A 20,236-nucleotide genomic window follows, 5' to 3' on the forward strand; every position below is an offset into this window, starting at 1 on the left:
AAGTTTTTTATTTCACAAAAATATATTACTGTATCTTTTGACAATTTTAAAGAGGTTGTAATATGTGTCCACAGAAATATGATAATGGACTATTATCCTGTATTATGAATTACTTTATAATCCTCATAAATATTGATATATAGACACAATGATTATACTACTAAGTTATTATTTTATGAAATTAAATCTTTTTCACTAGTCATAGGGTTTAAATAAAACAACAATTAAATGAGCATCCTCTTTATTTCTAAATTAAAAGTACATTACATTACGTAATCTAGTAAGTCACCCAATCTGATACAAAATATAAGCAATAAGAATAACAGTCACCATCCAATAACACACTTAAAACTATTCAAATCAATCTAGATCTAACTTCCATAGACTAAACTGCAGATAAAAATTGGTCCCCTGCATTGCTATTATATTTTATTATTAATGCAGCGTTGTCATTGTACTAAATAATTTCTTATTGCACCATGTAAATGCACGATTCTATTAGTAAGTTTACATATTTGCCAAATCTTTGTATGCGTCCACTTACTCCAAGAAAAATGACTGATTTTCATAAGCACCAAACAAAAACCATACCATATACATACCAACAAAAGAATACCGACGACCGATAATTTAAATGCAAATGAACTGTATTTCTCCATTCACACATATTTACGAGTTTGACTTGCTTTAAAAAACAATATTACCTGTAAAATTCGTTTGCTAAGATTTGGCAATCATGTAAACTGCATAAAAAATTATGGATAACATACAACTTACTACATTAAAAGGAAAATTAGCGGAATACACAGATAAGAGTTATCTTATATACAAGTTAAGGTATATAAATGGGCTAAAACTAAAGAATAGGTATATTTTTATTTGATCTACTTGCTGGAAGATGGTGGCTGTGCTAACAAATGCGTAGGTAAATAGTTATTTGTGATCTGGTTTTTACAAAAAGATCACTTCATTAGGAAAAAAAACAAATATTTGAATAAAAGACAATTATATTTATCTTATAAAGTACTTGACTAGTAAAATATTTTAACACATCGTACAAGCTACAAGTATACGTAAAATTACACAAAATTCCATCGTTTAATAACCGATTTATTTATCTTTCCCCAATTTTCTACTTAATATGTTTTGTTTTTGGATAAGACCAATGAATAACAATAATATTTAATTTTCATATATAATGCCAAACATAACGACGATATCACAGCACCATTGTATATTGCGCGAATTTCTAGGCATCTATCACGGGAATAGGCAGCGATTTGTAAGCTCTATAACAGTTCACGTCGTTCATCAAACGGATAATGTTTTGTGTGAACGTCGGCAGATCCTGAAACAAGACAATATTTAAATAAATTTAATCATTTTTCAGATCCTGAAACAAGACAATCATCAATACATATAATAAAATTCTAGAAAAGTGGTGTCTGTACAATGAAAATATGTAAAAAAAAATTAGCAGGCGTTATTACTAAATCAATCCCAAACCCAAAACTGTCGTTAAAAAATTTTTTGTCTGTTTGTCTGTTTGTCGGTTTGTCTGTTTGTCTGTATGTTTGAACACGCTAATCTCAGAAACGGCTTATCCGATTTAAATGCGGTTTTCACTAATATATTGTGGTAAGCTTCATTTAACATTTAGTGTTTATTTCATGTCAATCGGTTCATAAATAAAAAAGTTATGACCATTTAAGTAATCACAGCGAACATTTGCTAAGGCATTCTATACATGAATTACTTTATTACGTAAATTATACGCTAAAGTTATTCCTTGACATGTCCAGATGATCATATCGAAAGTTCCCAAGCGTGGGGGGGGGGTGGTTATGCTGAGGGGGTAGTAGGGGGGGTCAAAGGAACTTTATTTAGATTTTTGCTCATAAGTCTAAAACCTGCACAAATAGCATTATGGTTACTTCTAGGTAAATTTTCTATATAAAAGGTCTTTGAAATTATGTCGTAGGTATTATATTTTTAACCCCCGACGCAAAAAGAGGGGTGTTATGTCCGCTATGTGTGTATTGCGTGTCTGTCTGTGCCACCGTAGCTCGCTAACGGGTAATACGAATTCGATGCGTTTTTTGTTACATTAGTTGTTTATTATATTATATAGGGGTAAGTGGGAATGAAAAAAACGAATGTTAGTTGTTAATGTAGGTTGTAGGTTATACCCAAGTGATATATCAAATGAAAATATACGACATGTCAGAAACAATTAGTCAAATTTTATCAAAATCGGTTCATCCATTTATTTGATATAGGGGTAAAAGTGGGAATAAATAAATGAATTTTATCAAATATACTCAAGTGACTTATCTAATGAAAGACATGACGTGTAAAGTACAAAAAGACATATTTTATCAAAATTGGTTCATCCATTTATTGGATAAAAGTGGCAATAAAAGTTGTCAAATATACCTAAGTGGCATATCAAATGAAAGGGCATGACCTGACGTGAGAAGTATAATGAGGCATAGGTATTTAATCAAAATCGGTTCATCCATTTATTATATAGTAGAGGGGTAAAAGTGGGACTGAAAAAAAACGAATATTGTCTGTTATACCCAAGTGATATATCAAATGAAAAAAGACGACCTGTCAGTAACAACAAGTCAAATTATATCAAAATCGGTTCATCAATTTATTTGATATAGGGGTTAAAGTGGGAATAAATAAATAAATTTTATCAAATATACTCAAGTGACGTATCTAATGAAAGACATGACGTGTAAAGTAACAAAGACATAATATTATATCAAAATTGGTTCATCCATTTATTGGATATAATATGTAGGTATAAAAGTGGGAATAAAAGTTGTCGAATATACCCAAGTGGCATATCAAATGAAAGGGCATGACCTGACGTGAGAAGTATAATGAGGCATATTTAATCAAAATCGGTTCATCCAATAATTATATGTAGGGCAAAAGTGGGAATGAGAAAAACGAATGCTGTCTGTTATACCCAAGTGATATATCAAATGAAAAAAGACGACCTGTCAGAAACAATTAAGTAGTCCAATGTTATCAAAATCGGTTCATCCATTTATTTGATATAGGGGTAAAAGTGGGAATAAATAAATAAATTTTATCAAATATACTCAAGTGACTTATCTAATGAAAGACATGACGTGTAAAGTACAATAAGACATATTTTATCAAAATTGGTTCATCCATTTATTGGATATAGGTATAAAAGTGGGAATAAAAGTTGTCAAATAATATACCCAAATGGCATATCAAATGAAAGGGCATGACCTGACGTGAGAAGTATGATGAGGCATATTTAATCAAAATCGGTTCATCCATTTATTGATTTATAGCGGTAAAAGTGGGAATGAATAATCGAATGTGGTCAAATAATATAATTAAGCGGCATATCAAATGACGTGTGAATTACAATTAGTCATGTTTTATCAAAATTGGTTAATCTGTTTATTACATATAGGGCACCTTGGGGTGATAGTGGGGATACATAATCCAAATGGAGTACCAAACGAAAGGATATGACATGTACATAATATATAGGTATGATTAGACATGGTTTAGAATTTAGATCAAAATCGGTTCTGCCATTTACTAGGGGTGAAAGGGAAAAGTTGAAAGTCTGTGAAAGTAGAAGGAATATGGGAGCGGGAGAATAACCACATCCTGGAAATTTTGAACTCTTCTGTACCTAAGTTTTATAGATCAGTTTAGTAATAAATTTTACTAACAGTTCTTTTGTGTTATTATTTATTTTATTTCTTAACTTTATAATAATGTGTAAGTACTTATAATTTAGTTGTATATGATAGTACGTGTTTCAAGACGTGTTTACTCAATAATTGTGTGTTAAGTAGTAACTACTATGCAGTCACTATTCCACGCGGACGAAGTCGCGGGCACAGCTAGTATTTAAATAAATTTAATCATTTTTTTAAGTGGCAAAAATTTACCCGGTATTTTTGCTACCTTGTTTAATTTGAAAAATATTACTTAACTTGGATATGTGATGACAATATTGGTACGTTAAGTTTTTCAGTAGAGTTAGTGTGAATGTGAATTTGAGAGCTGTGTATAAATAAAGGGTTATAGACTATAGAATAGCGTATATGACATGTTACAGATATAGTTAGCCTGGGCGTAGACAAGTTAGACAACAGAGTTGCATAGCCGTACCGTATCCGGCGGGAAGTCGGCGAGGTGCGCGGCGTGGTGCGGCGCGAGGTCGAGCGAGGCGAGGAAGCGCGGCAGGAAGGCGAGGCGGAAGGCCGTGAAGTCGAGCGTGGCCATCGCGTGCGCGCAGCCCAGCGCCTCGTCCCGCAGCAGCGCCCGCGCGCCGCCCTCGCACGCGCCCGCCACCAGCACCGACAGGAACTCGCACAGGAACTCCGCGCGAAACACAGCCTGCGGAACCATACAATGTGTATTCAGTTACCGTGTATGAGATTGGTAACTGGGCGAATCTACACAGACCAAGCGGTCTCACGCTTAGTGTTATGATATATAGATTAACAATGTATGTGTTGATTGTGCATTTGTTATGAGAATTTAATTTTTAATCTTTAATCACGCAGAAAAATCTTTGCGAGACTCGAGACTGCTCTATATGGAAATGCCTATTTATTTTTTATTTTGATGTAAAATGTAGACTCAACACATATTATAAAATATATACAGTGGTGGTCACATAATTAAAGACACTAAGAGCATTTTATACTAACCAAGACACTTATCTCAACATTTTTTTTTACACTATCATTGGAACTTGCTAAATAATTTTAAAATATTCAAGTATGTGTTGTCTCATGCTAAACTAAATTTTATCGACAAAACTGATCGGTTTGTTAGATTTTAATCGGTTCATCCTTACTACTAGCAGTTTTAACCTAGCAAAGCTCTGGCCATATAATTAAAGACATATAAGACTCGCTTATAAGAAATATAAAAAATTATTGTTTTAATGAGATTATTTTTCCAACACAAAATGTCTGACGTATTTACAAAACTTTTTTACACTTTTCAATATTTGGTTGCATGTCCTTTGGCAGTAATGACGGTTTACATCTCTTGGGCATTGAAGCAACTAATTTTGTACAAGTTGCATCACTAATTTGGTACCATTCTTCGAAAATGCTTTGCAAAGTTAGTCGACGTTTGTTGACCGCTTTGCCACGACTTCTTTCTTTCTTGATTCCATGAGTTTTCGATCGGATTTAAATTCGGACTGTAGGGGGGCCAATCCAGAACAGTTACAGATTGGTTCCTTAACAAGCATTTCACTACTTTTGCTGTGTGCTTACGATCATTATCGTGTTGAAAAGTCCTAACAAAAGGTAAATTTTCCTCCGCATAGGGCAGCATGGATTGCTCTAAAATATACTTGTACTGGACTTTATCCATGTTGCCTTCTGTCTCTTTGACAGGTCCAACGCCAAGTCCAGAAAAATAGCCCCATACTTTGATATTTCCACCAACATGTATGACTACTTATTAGTGTATCTTAGATCCATTTTCTTATTGAGATGGCGTCTTACATATTCTTTTCTGACAGAATTAATCATATTAATCTTAGTTTCATGCAAAAACAGCACATGTTTCCATTCTTGTTCAGTCCAGTGTTCGTATTTTGTAGCAAAGTCAAATCTTGCCTTCACATTTTGTTTCTTCAAAAGTGGTACTTTCCGAGATACTCTTCAGTGCAAGTTTTCCTCACACAATCTCCGTCTAATTGTCTTTGCAGACACCCCCTTCAAGCCTGCTGCACCATACAACTCTGAACTGTATCAGTTCCGACCCTTTAAATTGATCTTTTTTTGCCAACAACACCATTTTTGAAACTTTCGGCCAAGTAGTTTCACTTGGTTTTGCTTTTCTGAGTACGTTTTCGGTCGTGTGGAACATCTTGACATGTTTTATAGCATTGATAACCATATCATTGGAACAGTTTAATTATAATGGAAGTTAAAAATAATTTTTCTTGTGGAGGAGTCGCAACTCTTGTTTTTACCATAATAATTGATATAAAAACTATTAAACGTATGAATTTTAATTTTAAAAGTTAAAAATACTTAAAATAATTATGGAGTGTCAACGATTTATGAAATTACGCGGCAAAACAAAGGAAAGCACAATACTGTTTCTTTTTATTTATAAAAAATTCTAACGCATTTCTTGTTGTCTTTAATTAAGTGGCCAGCTACACGTACGTAAACAAAGTTTGTGTTACATTTCCACAGAGAGCAAGTGTCGAAACTAACAAGAAATATAACAATTTTTGTCCCTCATTTTAAAGAACACATTGTCTAGTATGGTTTAATAAAAATAATACTAGATTAAATAACTTTTTCAGGTAATTGTTGTTCCTAATGTAAATCTTTTATGGTCAATTAGGGGGTGTCTTTAATTATGTGACCACCACTGTATATTATTTGATATAGATCGTTTTTTCGGAACGGAATTACAAAGATTACGTATCGCAAATTAAAAACAAGAATATAATTTGAAGAATAATTACTAATACGTAATTTTAAGTCTCCTCATCAATGTTGATAAATATTGTAAAAGTTTATTACTAAAATGTTATAGAACGGCAGTGTTGATAATAATCGTAATTAATATAATGTCGATGATTTATATCGAACGATTAGTTATTAGTGTATGGCACCTTGTGGAAGAGCTTCCACTTGGTGTTGAGCAGGTCGAGCGTGGTGATGTTGATGCGCAGCAGCTCGATGTCGGGCAGCAGCAGCGCGCGGCCCAGCGCCGCCAGCGCGCCGCGCAGCTCGTCCAGCCGCCGCGCGCCCTCGCCCGCCGCCGCCTTGTGCGGGAAGAAGTAGCGCCACCGGTGCACCAGCACGCTACACACACATCTCTTAGTAACACCGTACTATATTGTTTATCGTATTTGTAGAGTTCAACTCGAGAATAACAAACGATTCGTTAAGGGCCGATTTTTCAATCCATGGTTAAAACTTATCCGCCCAATAAACTGTAACACGATAATATTAAAATGGCACCCGTAAACTGTTAAAGCCCGTCTTGAAAAAATACATTTTTGAAATGGTAGTTTAATAAGTTATTCGACGAATAAGTATTAACCATGGATTGAAAAATCAGCCCTAAATGACATTAGTTACAAAATATTTTGCCGTTATAAAATCAATTGAATTAATCAATATCAGTACCTAATATTATTAATTTTTCTAATTCATGAAAGTTGAAAGTGTGTTTATCGTATGTAATTGTAGTTGTTTATTTTTTCAAAAATAACAGAATTAAATGTTGAAAATATTTAACAGTACTTATGTACTTACCAAAATTACACATCGTTTTAGAAATATATGCTTATATCCGCCTGCGTTTAGTTATTAAAATCGGAAACTAAAATCTGAATTATTTATTCTAATTAAAAGCGTGTGTCACCTAGCGAGCAGGCGGTGCGCAGCTCGAGCCAGCGCGGGCGCGTGCGGCGCCGCTCGCGGCAGCACGCGGTGGTGCAGCAGCGCGAGCACGGCGCTGACCCGCACGCCCGCGCCGCCCGCCTCCACGCCCAGCCGCACGCACTCCACCAGACGCTCCAGACTCACTTCGCTGTCGCCCGTCTCCCTGAACAAACATACAACTATGTAGAGACATGCAACATCTTATTAAAACTATGCGATCCATCTAAGAATCGGATGAATTCAAACCAAATTAATAATGTTTGCATTTAAATTTTATGAAAAATAATAAACCGTTATTGAAATGCAAAAAGGATTTATTAAATGGCAATAACATAAATATGTAAAAACACATAACGATCATTGATGTTTCTATACTTAGATGGTTTATTACAATAGGTATGAATATGTATAAATCTAAGCATGTTTATTTCATACACAAAAATACAGAACAGAGTCGACTCGTCTACGAATAAAAAATTGGTTTGAAAGCCAAGTTCAAAGATTCAGAAACACAATACATACTTTTGTGCAACCTCCAAGAACACTTCAATGGCAGTGTAGGCGAAATTCCCAAGTTGCGGTAACAACGCGGTGAAGAGAGCCAGGAAGAAGTCTGTTATCTCCGACTCCGCGCTCGAGTAAGCCGGCTCGCATAGCATACGCAACGAGCTCTCTGCAGCCCATTGGATACCTTCCGCTATAATCTGTAATATTGTAACTATTAGATATAACTCACATACATACATTTTTTTGGTATGTTATTATAAAATATGTAAACTGTTGCATTTCAAAATACATCTTTAATCTACCGGTCAATATTATCTAAACTGACCTCCTTAGAATTAGTAGGCGCGCCCGCGAATGCGTGCAACAAGTCAGTAAGCGGTGGCAATGCTTCCTTCGACCCCGGCTGTAGTGAGCACGCCTTACAAGCAACTTCTTACAAAATTTTAGCAATGCATATCTGTCACAACTCACCTTCTTAGAATTAGTAGGCGCGCCCGCGAACGCGTGCAAGAGGTCCGTTAGCGGGGGCAATGCTTGCTTCGGCCCAGCGGTAGTGAGTGCGCCGGCCCACGCCGCGATGAGGGCACGCGCCGCTTCACCGCCCGCGCCCGGCCCGCGGGATAGCGACATCGACACTAGTGCTTCGCGGACTACTGCTGCTGTCTGGTGTTTATATGATTTTATTGAGACAGTTGTTTTCGGTACATATTATGATTGCAATATAATGGCAATGGAATTTTTTTTTTACTCTAATGACTAACTGCTGACTAACATATGACTTAAAAATTTGTAAGGGAAATTTTTAAAAACTTTCTTCTTAAAAAAAATATGTTAAAGTAAATGAAATAATTTATTTTTTGCTTGTTAAAGTACCTTAGGTTCCAAATAGTGTAGTGATCTTTCTGCATGATGATAGAGGTCCCCTAATAATGTGATTGGGTCTCGGGAAAATTTAACATTCTTCGATAAGCTAAGTAATAAATGCGCTGCAGCGTGGCATAATAAGGGAGGTTCCTGAAATAAATTAATATTTAATTTTTCATATAAAAAACTTACAAGTACAAAAAGTCTAGACAATACAATGCTCCTGTTCTTACCGGAACTTCATGAGGAATTAAAAATGGTATAGCTGATGTGAAAAGTCCCTCCATAGTCTGTGCTGGTACATTACAGTCGTTTGCATAGCAACACCACGCACCCATGCATGCGAACATCTCGGCATGGCTGAAAAAAATAATTAATCAATTTTGATTTTGAATATATACCACGATCTACGTATTTTACGGAATACTAAGTATAGTGATATTTTTTTGCGTTGAACTTGATATATTAGTTTTATAGCATTCAAAAGCTTTATAAATATGATTTTTTAAAGAATTGAAAAAATCGATTAAAAGGCGGGATTCATTGCTCTGGCGGGATCACTGGTGGCCGTTCATGCCATCGGTCTCAACTGCTTGAAGCGGTCCGTGTACGGCTGCCCTTAGTGCTGTCATAATTATAGGCAACCACCTCTAACAAACATAACATTAAATCCATGACACACAGTCTGCAGCTAACAGTAGATTAGGTAAAAAATATATACAGGGTGTCCCAAAAAGTAGTGATGAACGGAAGCTGGAAGGTAGAGGACCAAGAAGGCTATCCGAATCACCCCCATTTGTGTTATGCGATTTTTTGGTATTTTCGGAGTTATTACATTTTTTTCAATTTTTCATCTATCGCCGAGTACAATGAGATTTTTATTTATGGTGACGTGAATTATTGCGCTAGATGCTTGATTTTTTTTGTGTGCTAAGCTGAAATATAGGCCAATTCAGTATGGTAACATTTACTATCGTTAGATCTTCGAATGGAATAAAAAAAAGAATTAAACGCCAAGAAAGATAAAATTACCCAGTATGTTCATAACTTCAAGGGCCTATAAAAAATAAAATCACATAAAAAAGGTTTTCCATTTGGCTTTTAAAAACTTGCTCTATCGATCAGGTAGCTACCCTAAAAATTTCATTTTATTATTCTGAAGGCTTCAATCGAAAAATTGAAATCTAAATGTGGTAAGTGCAAAATTTTTATTAACATGATGATCATTAAAACCAATAAATAGGTGTTTAATACCAGAATTTTTTTAAATAGCCCCGCTGTTGCTCAGTGCAAGTGCGACATCACCGTATAAAGTTGTCTTTTAAATGTCTGAATGCTCTTTTATCATTTTTAATGGTTTCTTCTGCTACTATGAATTTCCAGGTTATTTCGTCCAATTTTACATTACGTTATATTTTATCCAATTTTACATGGCAAAAGAATCTATTAATGTTATAATGTATCTTCATCTGATCACGTGGGATTTGGTATGGTAATGGTTCAATCGAGAGCAGTTCCTTTTTAAATTTATGCACAGTATTTCAGAAACTATTGAGAAAATTATTTTATGATCATTTTGTTTGATACTTAAACCTATTATTTTAGTAATAGAAAACTAAGCATTAAATGAATTGAATAATAATACAAATCCGGCTCGAAGGACCAGAATGCACGGGCCTATCCCGTACTTGTGTATAATTAATTAATTGTATTAAATAAAAGAATTATTGAAATATAAAAAACTTGTATTAAACTGAATATAATAACTATATTATAATGGATGAGTCAGGCGAGGTACTCTTAAATCTTAATGCCCGTCGACGATGAACTGATTTGTTGACTGTTTAAAATATTGGAAACAATTTGAGTTACGCAATATGCAAGCAAAGCGTCTTATTGCACTTTGGACGTGCTTGCTCGTACAGTAAGTATAGTGTAATAAGTGTATAAAACAATGCAAAGCATAGCTCACAGCATGACGTGCGCGGGCGCGTGCGCGGGCGCGGCGGCGCGGTGCGGGCGGGTGAGCGCGGCGCCCGCCAGCGCGCCCGCGCACCGCTCCACCAGCGCCGCGCCCGCCGCGCTCGCCGCCGCACCGCTCGCCGATACACCCGAGCCACCACTCTCCGTTTCTGTATGACATACACGTATATGTACCAATACGTATAAAAAAGCGAGATGCAAATAGGTAGTCATTTTAAATATTCATTATTTTGCGATAAATAACTGTATTAATAGTGAATAATTTACTTGTAGTGTTACATAATGACAACGCTATAATTAAAAAACGATACATATTTTAAAGTCCTCTAATTAAAAAAATCCAGGAAAAGGCGGACTTAAGAATAGTGCTAACATAACGTAACATAATGTGTGTGTGTATTGGTTCAGACATCTGAATAGTGTATGCATAAATGAATACTACCCCACTAGAGAAAGTCTTCTTATTATTTCTTATATTCGAATATTCTATTTTTCTACGATTACTACTTTACTATAAATAGCGGACCCTAGAACACTTACCACTCAACAGCGCGGGCGCCAACCGGCCCAACAACCTAGTCAGTGTAGCTAGATCCAACAAGGCCGCCAACAAGCGGTCCCCGTCCGTCGGTCCTGGGGCCGCTACACCCGGTGCACGCCCAACGGCGCGAGCGTGTACCCCCGCTAATCCTTGCCAACGCTCCATCTATTCAGATATATGAATATTGGTATATGAATATTCACGAATAGGTAAGCTTAACATTAATGTGGTACCTAATATATTAAAAAAAAATAGACAGGACAAATTAAGCGCAAGAAAAGAGCCAATTCAAACTAAGCCATGTTTTGGATCAGTGTGCGCGAATTGTCATTTGTCTCGCTCCACAACATCGAAGTTTCGTGTTTGTGCGAGTCGGCGAACGTAAGTTGCACGTAATAATTAGGTGTTCATAATTTTTTTTGCCTCACTTTATACGAAGCTTTTGCATAAAAACTATCCATCGAGGCGTATTTTAAATAAGATCTACCTGCTGGGAAAGGAAAAATAAATATGAAACATTCCCATTAATAAATTAAGTTTGAAAAAGCAAATATGAAGGAAAACTCACCACGGCAGTGAAAACTTCTAGGGGTGCTAAATCAGCTACCCTTGCAATACATTCTATGCAATGTTTAAGGAATGTCTGCCATTCAGTTTCACCCTAAAAATTTGTACAAACATTATAAATACCTAATACTTGTATAATATCAAAGAGTCCACACTCATAAAAAACGGATAAAGCGCCATAATACTTACGTCATCGTCGCATACATCATTATCCAGTTGTTGCAATTGGGCTTTGTTATGTTGAAACTGAATTTTATTAAGAATGCCATTAACAAGCGCTTGTAGGGCTTCCCAGTACCTAAAATTCCACAAAAAATAATATTATGCTGTTTATTTACTTTATAAAATTTATCATAATATTTCAATTGATTTAGTATTGGAACAAGGAAATAAAAGATGTGCTTACTTAGCCGTATCTTCTGGTTTCAACACATCAATAAATTGTAACCAAATATCTAAACAACTAATAAATGTAGCACATGTTGGCACCTGAAAAATAAACAATAAATTATTGTTAATGCAAAGACGTAAAGGGTCAATGCTTAGACTTTATTATTTTTAAATTATATAAAAGACATTACCTGGAATGTAAATTGGAATAAATAAGAAAGGAATTCAATAGCATCAAATTCAGGTTCAGCTTCAAGTCTCTTGAAATGCAATGATACAAACAACTTCAAAAATTCTGCTAATTTATTTAAATAACTGTAAAAGAAAAATGGAATGATTAATAGAATAACCAATTTTCAAAGTACATATCTGATAATATTCGGTATTGGAAAACACATAAATGTCGTCTATCATGCTCGCAGATTAAGTGAACGAAATAAGTTTGTCTCTAATTCTCCATCCTTTTCATAATTTACACTTTACAATAAGAATAAATAACACAAAACAAAGATGTTTAAGTTGTAAAGGATAGGCACGATCGACAAGATTCGAGAAGATAATAGTGAGAAGAATAAATTACACAAGTCAATTAAGTTTAAGTTAAAAGGCATAGCATAAAAGAGAAGATAATAGTCCGCACTATAACTGACTCATAATCATATCAAGACGTATAACATCTTAGCCCCTCCGTGACTACGCTGCAAAGTGTGCGAAACTTCGGTATAGTAATATCTATACTATCTATACTTCTATAATCTATACTAATATTATAAAGCTGAAGAGTTTGTTTGTTTGTTTGTTTGTTTGTTTGAACGCGCTAATCTCGGGAACTACTGGTCCGATTTGAAAAATTCTTTCGGTGTTAGATAGCCCATTTATCGAGGAAGGTTATAGGCTATATATCATCACGCTACGACCAACAGGGGTGGAGCCACGGGGGTGAAACCGCGCGGAGCAGCTAGTATAATAATAATATTATACTTAAAGAGGAAAGGTTTTTAATTATCTATGTATGTATGTATGGTTTTCACGCATAAACTACTGGACCGATTTTGATGAAATTTGGCACAATCTTTAAACCCTGAGAAAGAACATAGGCTACCTTTTATTGCGAAATATGTACCACGGGCGAAGCCGGGGCGGACCGCTAGTAAATAATAAATGTTTAAAAACTGTTAAAATGTTTAATATCAAAACTGACTCGTGTTGCGCGCGGTGCATGTGGTGCGCGTGGTGCGTGAGGTGCCGCAGCAGGCGCAGCGCGCAGTGGTGCAGGCGCAGCGCGGTCGCGGCGGACGACGGCGGCGCGTACCGCCGGTACAGCAGCTCGCACACCCCCCCGAGACCGGCGAGCGCCGCTTCCAGACTCTACACACATATTTAAATATTTATTTATTTTTAACAAAAAATATAAACAACTTATCAATTGTTACCGGCTTTCAAAAAAAAAAGATTCATAGAAATCGGTTTACCCAGTCGAAAATTCTGAAAAAACATATTATATAAGCCACACAGAAAAAATCTTTAAACAAATACATCTACACTAAGTTGAATATCTATCTATGTCGCCTTTACTCCTGAGTACATACTACTACTGAGTTCTAGCTTAATGATTAAAAAAATCCTGAATCCATTAGTTCTATTGAAGTTTTAATCATTAAACATAAGTCTGAAATTATTTTATCAAATCAAAATAAATACAAACCTGTGATTGTGTGGCTACACTCCCCCAGTAAAACACAGTAGTAACAAGAGAAGGTGGAACATGAGAGGACAAAGGCAGCCAAGAAAATAAATGTTGAAGTGTAGTTAGAGTCTTCACTACTATTTCCATATTTAATGTTCTGTAAACAGAAATCAAGTTATATTAGTCAAGCCATGTAAAAAAGTAAATATATAAATATGACCTTTTTATATTCAATCCACTAGCTTACCACCCGCGGCTTCGCCCGCTTTGTCCAAAACCGAATAAAATATATATACTAAAACCTTCCTCTTAAATCACTTTTTCTACTAAAAAAAACCGCATCAAAATCCGTTGCATAGTTTTAATGATTTAAGCTTACAAAGGGACATAGGGACAGAGAAAGTTACTTTATTTTATACTATGTAGTGATGATCAATCTTATACCATGAAAATAATAAGTATAGTATACTCACTTATCTGTAGCTTGTACATCATGAGCATTGGCCAACAAATCAGGCAATGCTGAGGTTTGTGGCATCCCCCCAGTTGGAGATGGTGGGGGATTAGACTGCCCCTCTTTCTGTGCATTCTTTTCCAAAATACCTAGAATATTTAGAATAATATATCACAATTAAACTACTATTTTCATCCGAATCTCAAATAATATCAACATTACATTAGCAAGGATATTTTCATGTTTCTAAATGAACTTACTGCTTAATGCTGCCAGCATTTGTGGCATCCCCTTAAGCATTAACCGTTCCAATTGGTTACGCCGTGCCGACGGCAATAGCACGCCAGTGTCCCGCGCAGCACCCAGTTCTTCACTAGCTGTCTGTGCTAGAACTAATCCCACAATGCAACGTCGTCCATCACATTTTAATAACTGAAAAGATTAATATTAAACTAACATTAATGAGTATCGAACATGATTCTTACGAAACAAAAATCGAACCTTTAAAATATTCTTTTGAAGTTAGAGCCAACCATAATATATTTCTTGATTATGCATTACAGAGGGTATTGTGTGACTAGATTAATAAGAGAAAAGGTCTAAGAAAGTGTAATTTTCATTTGTACTTACCCAATTAAATTTTTCTCGGAAATTTAAAAACGTTAACTAAACACGAAAATGTGGGCGTAAAATAATACTATTTTTTGTTTAAAATCCTACAAAGGTTTATAAATTTCCTAGAAAATGTATAAATTTACGATTGTCGATTCTTATTATTTTCCGGTGACAAATACAAATTGGGATAATGACTTTTAAGAGATGTAAAACTTCATACCTCTACAATATTATTGAAAAAGTCCGGATAGAGATGTGGCCAATCATTACGAGCTATAGCGACGATGAGTGCAGCTAACTTATTTCGTATAAAATACAACATAACCTCATGTTTAGCCATTAACTCATATATTAACGTTTGTCGTATCTGCACTTTCTCATTGTCCGTTAAATGAAACCATTGTCTGTTTATTATATTCTGAAAAAAAGTTAATCTTTGATAAACATAGAAATATATAAACAAATTCATGTACAATACATATATTTAAAACTGATTGCTGACAAAAATAATTTTGACTGTAATGAATATATTTGTATTTTGAATTTTTGCTATAACCAAGCTGCTTCATGCAATTGTCAATCACACTATGAAATTAATGATTCTATTTGTTTATATGTATATTGGTCCCAGATTATGCCCTGATAATATTCATTTATTGTAGGTAAATACCTATATAAATAATATTGTCAAGCAATACTAATTATTGTCAATGTGATTTATAGTTTCTTTTACCATTATTAGTAAATATTAGTACATAAAAAAAAACATTCACATCAGTATTTCAAAATTAGAAAGTATATTGTGCCTTAGAATACATAATATGTACCTATATAAATTGAGGTAGAAGCGGCATTCCGTTTGAAGTCAGCCAATTTTAGTTTAGTTTAGTTAATGTTTAGTCAGTAATGTTGTTAACTCTTTTCACTTTTTACTTGTATGTTAGTTTATATATGTATTCTAATTATTGTGCTAAATAAATGACTTTATATTCTAATTAGTATTGTTCACTAAATATCTGTTATGTTATAAAAGAAAATTGAAAGTCAATAGTTATACTTGCCTCTAGGGTATTCAGTATAAACATGAGAACATAGTGATTCTGCGATTTTTGAAAAAACAATAAACAATGTTTCCATGAATCCCTATTGTTGAAAAAGTTTTCTAACATAACTTCAATCTCCCTTTTCCTTAAGTTGCTTGTCGTTGGAGCGTTGAATTCCGACATAACCAACTCCAACGAGGCAAGAGCCTCGTTGATTTCAATATCACTCTACAAAACGGAAATATTTTTTAAAGAAATATTTATTGTACAGGTTAATAATCTACTGAATATTAAATTGAGATGTAAACAAAATACTTAAATTTCTTAACACAAACTCACCATGATTTTATTAAATTATATTAATATTTATCTCATAATATTACATACTCAAAATACTATATACTTTAAGATTTATTGTATCACTTAATACAATTGGAAATAAATGCAAAATATGTTTGTGAATAAAACTATGTATCAAGAATTTTTCATAGTTTGTTGTAGTTTATGTATAGTATGTCTTAAATCCGTTTTTATTATTCTTGTAGTAAGCTTAAAACATTGCAATTTGCAGTTTTTAATTTTTATTTGATAAATTTCACATTTCTTATAATTATGTCAATGTCAAATGTCAGCTGCTGCCTGCTCCAAGTGGTGCCACAGATTAATACGGGTTCATGCCACAGATATATAAATATTTGGATGTCTGTGCATCAATGCTTAAAGCATCTACAGACGCTCCGATTTGGTTGACCACCGTAAGGCCCGATCGGGGCGCGACACAATAGATTTTCTATTGTGTCTGTGATTCCGAGGACTGATGGATTAAGACCATAGAAATAAGACACTACACTAAATTAAGTGGACTTAATTAAGTTGCCAATTAATTTAGAAAAGGGGAAACGCATGTAGCAAGTTAGCTAGATTTATCAGAAGGCCGCGTTTCCATCTGCAAGAAAACTTCCGCAAGAAATGTCCCACAGGGCACAGTCTGCCCGACAGCAGCTTGCAAGTCTAAACCAGCACTTGCTACATGGCGGCCTAACGTGGCTCTAACTTCTAGCCTCTAGGGCATGAACTGAAAAAAAGTGCATTCATGATCGATTATCTGTATCATTCCCGCCCATTAAATACTTAAAACCTTAGATCATTACTTAATGATCTAAGCTTAAAACATAAGATAAATGAAACTTGAGAGGAGTCAAGGGTCAAGGGACATCCGTAAGGAACGAAGTTATTAAAATAACTGAATTGCTTTCTTTGAGAGAGAGAAAGAGAGACAGAAGAGAAACACGCGCAGGCCGCATGGCTTAAAACTATAGCAATACGTGTAATTTTCCCTTTCGCAATGCGCGCTAAGGAACTTCGTTCCAAAAATCTTTCAGTGTTTAGCTTTTAGGTTTTTGACAATATTGGGATCTCATACATAATATTAATCTGATATTTCTGTTCTGTAATAAGACCTTAGAATAAGACCGGTGTATGCCCAACGCCACGCCGCGGCAGCGCCAGTGATGTCTCCTATTGTTATGATCGTTGTTCAGAGCCTATTGTATTAATATATACTCTAAGAGCGTTTTCACATTATCCGATCCGATATCGGATATCGGACGCCGATAGCCGATATCCGATATCGAATACAATTTGCCCTTTCACATTGTCCGATAAAATCGTTCCGATATCATCATGAGTGTTGCCAGAAATTTTTAGAGAAAACTAAACTAAATTGCCAGTTGATAAAAAAGGTATTATTAAAAAAAATCAAATGTTATAAATCATAGTTGTACATGTACATTATAAATAACTACGATAAAGAAAAACAACTTCAAAAAAGAAAAGTAAAATGTAAAAAAAGATTTGATTTCACAAATTACTGCATATTATTTACAAGTGCTATTTAGATGTAGATGTTCTACTAAATAGTTTTGATATCGGTCATTTGTATAACATAATATACTTATGTTAACACATTATAAATTAAATAAATTTATATCAATACCTACTACAACCTAGTTAATAGTTTTAGTAATACATATTAGTAAATACCTTTCAAAATCTATTAAATGTATTTTTAGCAAGACGTACCTAGTCATTTAGTCATTTTTTCACTACATACATTTATAAAAGTTCATGTAGTACCTATGATAAATTTATTAAGTGATACAATCTTTGTTCACATTTTCTTTTCTTTTTCTTATTACACTGTAATATCCTAAAATAATATTGTCACTCGTTCAAATATATTTGTAATATGATTGTTGTAATTTCCTGTAAGTAAAGATAGGTACATAAATTATTTTATTGTCATAAACAATTATTTTTTTCAAACTTTGTATTCATTGTTGTAGATGCAAAATAAAAATAAAATCGGTGTGAAATCTCCTCCTTTTTTTGAAGTCGGTTAAAAACAAAGCTCTCAATGACAACAATACAATAAACAGCACAACCAACATCCGAGTAGGAGGAGGAGCGAGGCAGAATGATATAAAATAAAGATGTCGATAGACACTAATGTTTTCGAAGATAGATATTTGAATTTAAGAACGCAATATATTTTTGTTAACTACAGTTCAGCCAATTGCCGTATATTTTAATACGGCAAATAAAAATACCTGCCGTATAAATCGTATGTTAAATGCCTATAAATACTTAAATGTGTGTTATCTTAATAAAAAAAGGTTTCTTTTAATAGAAAGGGTTTTAGGTTAAAAGCAAAGAATTTTTTTAAAGATTGAGCGCCCTATAAGACTGAAAATACACAAACTAGTGCTTTTTTGCTGTTGGTATACTGCCTTTTCGAAAATTGAGTTGGCAACACTGAACATTATCGTCCGATAGGCACTGGGAATATCGGTGTCGGCTCCGATATCCGATATCGGACCGGACAATGTGAAAGACAGGTACATATTTCATACATTTTACTTCCCTCCGATATCGGACGCTCTAAGAGCGTTTTCACATTATCCGATCCGATATCGGATATCGGAAGCCGATAGCCGATATCCGATATCGGAGGGAAGTAAAATGTATGAAATATGTACCTGTCTTTCACATTGTCCGATCCGATATCGGATATCGGAGCCGACACCGATATGCCCGTGAGCTATCGGACGATAATGTTCAGTGTTGCCAACTCAATTTTCGAAAAGGCAGTATACCAACAGCAAAAAAGCACTAGTTTGTGTATTTTCAGTCTTATAGGACGCTAAATCTTTAAAAAAATTATTTGCTTTAACCTAAAATCCTTTCTATTAAAAGAAACCTTTTTTTATTAAGAAAACACACTTTTAAGTATTTATAGGCATTAAAATACGATTTATACGGCAGCTATTTTAATTACCGTATAAAAATATACGGCAATTGGCTGAACTGAAGTAAACAAAAATATATTGCGTTCTTAAATTCAAATATCTATCTTCGAAAATATTGGTGTCTATCATCTTTATTTTAACTCATTCTGCCTCGCTCCTCCTCCTACTCGGATGTTGGTTGTGCTCTGTGGTTGTGCTATTTATTGTATTGTTGTCATTGAGTGCTTTGTTTTTAACCGACTTCAAAAAAAGGAGGAGATTTCACACCGATTTTGTTTTTATTTTGAATTAACAACAAAGAATATTTGAAAACTCTTAGTTCTAAAATAATTGCGACAGTAAAATAATTTATGTATCTTTAATTACAGGAAATTACAACAATCATATTATAAAATATATATTTGAACGGGTGACAATATTATTTACAGTGTAATAAGAAAAAGAATAGAAAATGTGAACAAAGATTGTATCACTTAATAAATTTATCATAGGTACTACATGAACTTTTATAAATGTATACAGTGAAAAAATGACTAAATGACTAGGTACGTCTTGTTAAAAATACATATTTTATTTTATTTTATTTATTTGGTCAACCAACATTTGTTTACAATGATTCTTAAATATAAATTTTACATAACATAAAGTTCTTGCTATAAAGTAACAAATAATTAGAGGTTTACACAGCATGCGCCAATTATACAGAGCTATTTCTTAAAAGTAGGATACTTGTTATTGTTAATATTATTAAAAGAATAAGAATTATTTAATTATGGTGATGACAACAATTTAAGGTTTTAATTTTATGATAAGATCTATCATTTGATTTTTT

The 20,236-nt window shown here is 34.2% G+C and overlaps 1 protein-coding gene across 1 annotated transcript; it reads right to left on the reverse strand.

The window, feature by feature from the left end:
- Positions 1-224: 224 nt before the first annotated feature.
- ebo (exportin ellipsoid body open) lies at positions 225-16,694 on the reverse strand. Its single transcript, XM_090108441.1, has 21 exons — positions 16,436-16,694; positions 16,115-16,324; positions 15,274-15,471; positions 14,699-14,870; positions 14,458-14,587; positions 14,003-14,141; positions 13,499-13,665; positions 12,489-12,612; positions 12,314-12,396; positions 12,097-12,205; positions 11,909-12,001; positions 11,340-11,505; positions 10,789-10,948; positions 9,050-9,176; positions 8,826-8,966; positions 8,424-8,615; positions 7,968-8,149; positions 7,426-7,608; positions 6,668-6,860; positions 4,180-4,407; positions 225-1,348 (listed from the first exon to the last, which is right to left on the reverse strand). The coding sequence occupies exons 1-21, from the start codon at positions 16,436-16,438 to the stop codon at positions 1,250-1,252; spliced, it is 3,099 nt and encodes a 1,032-aa protein (XP_089964567.1). The 5' UTR covers positions 16,439-16,694; the 3' UTR covers positions 225-1,249.
- Positions 16,695-20,236: the final 3,542 nt, after the last annotated feature.

The sequence above is a fragment of the Colias eurytheme genome, chromosome 13, assembly GCF_061535395.1.
Source record: "Colias eurytheme isolate Ceu_HAF_F1 chromosome 13, ilColEury1 Martin Lab GWU primary, whole genome shotgun sequence".
Taxonomy (NCBI): Eukaryota; Metazoa; Arthropoda; class Insecta; order Lepidoptera; family Pieridae; genus Colias; species Colias eurytheme.

Coding starts and splice junctions, on each gene's coding strand:
- ebo (XM_090108441.1), bottom strand. Junction 14,142..14,457: donor GATGTACAAGCTACAGATAA/GTGAGTATACTA, acceptor TTCTGTTTACAG/AACATTAAATATGGAAATAG. Junction 10,949..11,339: donor GGCGCCCGCGCTGTTGAGTG/GTAAGTGTTCTA, acceptor TATGTCATACAG/AAACGGAGAGTGGTGGCTCG.